The sequence below is a fragment of the Dipodomys ordii genome, unplaced genomic scaffold (assembly GCF_000151885.1).
Source record: "Dipodomys ordii isolate 6190 unplaced genomic scaffold, Dord_2.0 Scaffold22, whole genome shotgun sequence".
NCBI lineage: Eukaryota > Metazoa > Chordata > Mammalia > Rodentia > Heteromyidae > Dipodomys > Dipodomys ordii.
This window is the reverse complement of record NW_012267238.1, coordinates 54640-60662: the sequence shown is the minus strand read 5'-3', so window position 1 is coordinate 60662 and position 6023 is coordinate 54640. Positions and strand designations below refer to the sequence as shown.

Here is a 6023-nt window from a genome sequence, read left to right as displayed (position 1 = left end):
CTTACAGACCCCTAACCTGTACATGGAGCAGTCTTTGAGACCCCTAACCTGTACATGGAGCAGTCTTATAGACCCCTAACCTGTACATGGAGCAGACTTACAGACCCCTAACCTGTACATGGAGCAGACTTACAGACCCCTAACCTGTACATGGAGCAGTCTTACAGACCCCTAACCTGCACATGGAGCAGTCTTACAGACCCCTAACCTGTACATGGAGCAGTCTTACAGACCCCTAACCTGTACATGGGGTAGTCCCACAAATCAAGGAGAGGTTAGCTACCCACGAATCCTGTCCCCACACCTGCTACTCTGTCCCAAGGCTGCTTTTTATTGTTGTTCCTGTGGTCAAGGAGCGCTCTGGTGCCACACAGGTGCCCCTCAGGCCAACCTGCTAAAATCTACCCTTGGGAGCCACTCAAGGAAAACTCCATCCAATCTGCAAAATACTTTTTAGTGCAATTAAGTCTCTTCTCTGGATTGGGGTGGGAAATAGTATATCCTAAAGAACAAAATATCTGAGAGGGTGAGGTGGGGGGGGTTGGCTGGGCACCAGTGGCTCACGCCTATATTCCTAGCTACTCAGGAGGCTGAGATCTGAGGATTGCCTTTCAAAGTCAGCCCAGGCAGCAAAGTCCGTAAAATCCAATTAACCATGAAAAAGCCTAAACTGGAACTGTGGCTAAAGTGGTAGAATACCAGCTTTGAACACAAACGCTCAGGGATAGGATGGGAATGTGGCTTAGTGGTAGAGGGCTCACCTAGCACGCATGAAGCCCTGGGTTCTATTTCTCAGTACCACACTGAAGTGGCACTGTGGCCCAAATGGTAGAGTGCTAGCCTTGAGCAAAGGAAGCTCAGAAACAGTGCTCAGTCTCAGGAGTGGAGAGAGAGAAAGAGAAAGGAGAGGGAGAAGATGGGGAGGGGGGGGAGAGAGGGAGAGTAGAGAGAGGGAAAGTAGAGAGAGGGAGAGTAGAGAGGGAGAGAGAGATGCTCTTTTTGCTGTGCTGTAGTGCCTCACTCTCCTCACTCTCACTAAACTCATGTTCTATCAAGCAAGCAAGCTTCCAGCCTCACAGACTTTCCTGTACAGGTAGGACACAAAAGATCCTCTTGATCTCAGCCTCCTGAGTAGCAAGAATTACCAGCATCTCAGTCTTTTTTTTTTTTTTTTTTGAGGGGGGTCCGGTCACGGAGCCTGAACTCTGGGCCTGGGCGCTGTCCCTCAGCTCTTCAGCTCAAGGCTAGCGCTCTACCACTTGAGCCACAGCGCCACTTCCGGCTTTTTTCTTTTTGCTTATGTGGTGCTGAGGAATCGAACCCAGGGCCTCATACATGCAAGGCAAGCGCTCTACCATTGAGCCACCTTCCCAGCCCAAGCATCTCAGTCTTTTACTTCATTTCTCACAAAACCATGAGCAAAACCACTGGTAATATGCATGTCCATAGAGATATGTGCAGTTCAGTTTAACACAGTAAAAGAGCTACTATGTAATGAACACTTCCCACAGGCTTTTTTTTTGATCAGTTGTGGGGCTTGAACTCAGGACCTGGGTGTTTGTCCTTGAGCTCTTCAGCTAGTTAGTCTCATGGACTTTCTTGCCCAGGCTGGCTTTGAACCCCAATCCTCAGATCTCAGCCGAGCCACTGGCACCCGGCTCCCTCAGCTCTCTTGATACCAGGAGTGCTGGACTGGCTCTCTTAGGTCAGGAGTGCCTGGCATGGGTAAAAATCAAGGGCTGGAGTGTCAGGGTCCTGTTGACATCACTCCAAGACAAGACAGGCTGACTACTAGCATTCAGAGCACACTGATCTGAACGGTGCACATCAGCAACTCTCCTGTGCCCAGAGCCTGGCTAAGAACCTTTCAGCCTAAGCCAACCAGGACTCTGTGACATCCTTAGCTTATCACCCATTGGGGAAAATTAAGAGACCAGGGACAGGGCTCCGGAGTATAGCTGAAGAGACTCAGAACTGCTTCCGCAGGCAGGTTGGTGGAAAGCTCACACTCACATGAGAGAGACAGGGATGAGGTGAACAGGGATGCAGAGCCTTACCATTCGAGAATATTTGAAGGGAGGGGCTCAGCACAGATGTAAGGCACCGGGTCTTTCTTAATACGAAGGTAGTCCTGCTTCAGCCTCTGTGTTGCTGTCGTTGGAGCTCTCTTATTGCTGTTGCTGCTCATCTATTAAAAACAAGCATCTCTATTTACTGAGAAAAAACAGACATACAGTCTCCTCACCCATAACTGGCTTCAGCAGCATCCCTGACTTTCCTTTCTGCAGCCCCCAGCAATCCAGTAGTGACCCAATTCTCATTTTTCCTCTCTCCTCCCACCTACTTCATTTATTCAATATACCTTACTGAGCCCTTAGCAAAGACACAAAGAAAACCATAAAGCCTCATTCTTGTTCTCAAAGAACTTTGATAAATAAGTACAAAGACATTCACTTAGTGGATTCTGGGAAAATATGAAGCTAGCCTGGACCAACCTGCACCATACGAGAGCAGAGGTACAGTCTTCTAACTTTTTTTTTTTTTTTGGGGGGGGGGTCCAGTCGTGGGGCCTGAACTCTGGGCCTGGGCGCTGTCCCTCAGCTCTTCAGCTCAAGGCTAGCGCTCTACCACTTGAGCCACAGCGCCACTTCCGGCTTTTTTCTTTTTGTTTATATGGTGCTGAGGAATCGAAGCCAGGGCCTCAGGCATGTAAGGCAAGCGCTCTACCACTGAGCCATCTTCCCAGCCCCTCTTCTAACTCTTATGTTCAGTGACACCTTAACAACAGAGCTTTTCTGCCAAGGAAATTGGCAAGAACCATGTTCCTCCCCTGCCCTGACAGCCTGGCATCAAACATTTACCACCCTGGCCATAACTGACATCAGCAAAGGAAAAGAGAAAACTATGAGGCAAGGAGACACAGAAATTCTGAAAAGATTCTGGAGGTACTCACTCTACAGAGGGGGTATGCCTGGGGAACCACGCTGATGGCTGTATGGGGAGTCCGAGTACAGTGAAGAGGAGGGGTGGGAGTGGTTCGAGCCAAGTGTAGGCCCCAGGGAGATTCTAGGAACCAGCCTTAAAGCAGATCAATTTTTGTGTTAAAAAGGCTACTATGGCCAGGCACCAGAGGCTCACACCTGTAAATCCTGGCTACTCAAGAGCTGGAGATCTGAGGATCATGGTTTGAAGCCAGCCCAGGCAGCAAAGTACCCAAGAGACTCTTAACTCCAATAGACTATTCAGAAAAAGTCAGAAGGGGCACTGTGGCTGAAGTAGTAGAACACTATCCTTAAGCAAAAGAAAGCAGCTCAGGGATAGTGCCCAGGCCCCGAGTTGAAGCACCAGCCAAAAAAAAAAAAAGAAAAGGAAAAGGAAAAGGTTACTGTGACTATATAGAGTGCAAGGGTGGTTCATGCCTGCAATCCTACTCAGGAGGCTGAGATTTGAGGATCACAGTTCAAAGCCAGTTTGGGGGCTTGAATTCAAGGCCTGAGTGCTATCCCTTAGCCTCTTTGTGTTCAAGGCTAGCACTCTACCACTTGAGCCACAGCACCCCTCTTAGCTTTTCTTTTTTTTTTTTGTTTGTAGGTCGTGGGGCCTGAACTCTGGGCCTGGGCGCTGTCCCTCAGCTCCTCAGCTCAAGGCTAGCGCTCTACCATTTGAGTGCCACTTCCGGTTTTTTCCCCCTGCTTATATGGTGCTGAGAAATCGAACCCAGGGCCTCATACATGCAAGGCAAGCACTTTATCACTGAGCCACCTTCCCAGCCCCCTCTTAGCTTTTCCTAAGTAATTTACTGGAGCTAAGAATCTCATGGATTTTTCTACCCAGGGTGGCTTCAAACTGTGATCTCACAGCCTTCTGAGTTGTTAGTATTGCAGGCAACCAGCTGTCAATTAACCATCAAAAAGCTAGAAATGAAGCTATAGCTCAAGTGGTAGAACACTAGCGTTGAGCAAAAGAAAAAAGAAAAGCTTCGATAGGGTCCAGACCTGAATTCAAGCCCCGGGGAAGGGGAGAGGAGGGAAAGGAACCAGATACCAGTGGCCAATGCACACAGCAGCAGGCAAAGTGGGTGCGCTTCAAGTGACAGAGTGCTAGCCTTCAGGGAAAGCACCGAGAACCCGAGTTCACGCCCTAATACTGGTGCGCGCACGCGTGCGCACACACATACACACACAGGTCTCACAGACTTTTCTCCAGAGCTGGTTTTGAATCCCGATCCTTACAGGCTGTACGTGCTCACTCAGATTTACCCCATCCCCTGGAAAGGTGGCTCATGTCCTTCTCATTACACATAATGTGAATGCAGGACCCCTTCACTTTCCCTATCAACCACACAGCTTCCTTCCCGTCTCCTCCCACAAAAGCCCTTGGGACCTTCCCATAGCCAATCTGATAAACAACAGCAACACCATCCATCTACCCATCCTGACTCCCAAGGGTCCAGACACAGCCCAGTCCATCTATCTACCCCAGCAGTCTACCGGGGTACAAATGCACGTACACCCTTCCTCACATCCCTCAAAACCTGCCCGAGTTTCCTCATATCCAACATCCACAGGCAGAACCACCACCAAGCTTTGTTCTTTCCTGATGTTCTTTCCTTGAAATGTTTGTATCTGAGGCTGATATTACACATATACAAAACAATCCACTGGACAAAACAAATACATCTGTGTTTGGATCTAAGTGGCCAGAGCAGACACTTGGTGAGGGACAGTGGCCAGCCACAGAAGCATCCGGCTGAGCTGCTCACAGGCGCACTCCCTGCCCCTCTTCCATCCCATGCTTTGCAGCAAGGCTTCAGCTGGGAGCTTGAGCTCTTGCTGGGCTTTTGTGCTCACAGCTGGTATACCACCAGTAAGCTGGTGTACCACCAGTACAGCATTTTGCTTGGTTACCTGGAGAGCCAGTCATACTGTTCTGCTCAGGCTGGCTCCAAATCACAACCCCAGGTACCGGCCTTAGGAGCTAGGGTTAAGATGTGACCAGCTGGCTCCCAGCAGCACACTCACTTTTTCTTTTTTTGCAGTGCTGCAGACCAAACCCAGAGACTCACGCATGCTAAGCAAGCGTCTGCCACTGAGCTGCAAACACTATTTCAGACACAAAACCTTTCAGGTGGTATTTATGATTCAACTCCTTGGTTTCTGCAACTACCTCTCCTTTGTCTCATTCAGAATGCTTTCTCTCATGTCCATCCCACAGAACTGCAGGTGTCTGTTTCTCCGGATTTTTCCCAATCAAAATATGATAGCAAGAAGAAAAGAAGAAAAAAAGTGTGAAATTGCAGTAAGAAGATATTCCTCAAATCAGGTCTCCAGGGCTAGAACAAGTGTGTTATACTCAAGAGTACCCCCAAACATCAAAGATTAATATGTTCACACACCCAAAAAGAAACTCACGGGAGGCAGCCTGAATCACTAGTAAGACCACAGGTGCAGGGATGGGGTGTAGCTCAGGGGACCGAGTGCCAATGAGTGAAGCATCGGGACCAAGTTCGAATCCCGGTCTTGGCCACGGGTCTTCCCAACCCCGAGTCCTTGAGCCACAGCAGCGGCTAACCAACCCCTGTCACTCCTGCTCCTTTCTCCTCTGGACGTCCCTCTCTAGTGCACACACGGGTCGGGGGATGAAGATGCGGAACCTTGACCCGACGGAGCAGGAGGGCGTGTGACACGCCCAGGCCCAACACTTCCGGGAAAGTCAGCCGGCCGAGGCCGGGGTGAAGGAGGCAGCTCACAGCGCGTGGGGGCCGCGCGCGCGCACGCTCACCCCTCGATGGAGCCGTCGCCGGGGTCGGGGGGCCCACCCCCTTCTCTGGGGCCCGTCACACCAGCCCCACTCACCTGGACGGGGCACGGGCCGGGGCCGCCGCCTACGAGCGAACAGCACATTTTACGCACTTACGTGGCTGGCGCTCCGGCGGGGCCTCCCCCGTGTCGGGCTGGGGTCTGCCCCGCGGGGGACTCACGGCTCACACTCGCCCGCTCGGGGGTCGGGGCGGGTGGGAGGCC

The 6023-nt window shown here is 50.9% G+C and overlaps 1 protein-coding gene across 1 annotated transcript in view; it reads right to left on the bottom strand.

The window, feature by feature from the left end:
* Ube2j2 (ubiquitin-conjugating enzyme E2, J2) overlaps positions 1-2224 on the bottom strand; it is a 15064-nt gene extending 12840 nt beyond the window's left edge. Inside the window, exon 1 of the mRNA XM_013014152.1 lies at positions 2058-2224. Coding sequence (XP_012869606.1) covers positions 2058-2188 — 131 coding nt within the window. The 5' untranslated portion in view covers positions 2189-2224. The remainder of the gene's footprint in view (positions 1-2057) is intronic.
* Between the last annotated feature and the right edge of the window lie 3799 nt (positions 2225-6023).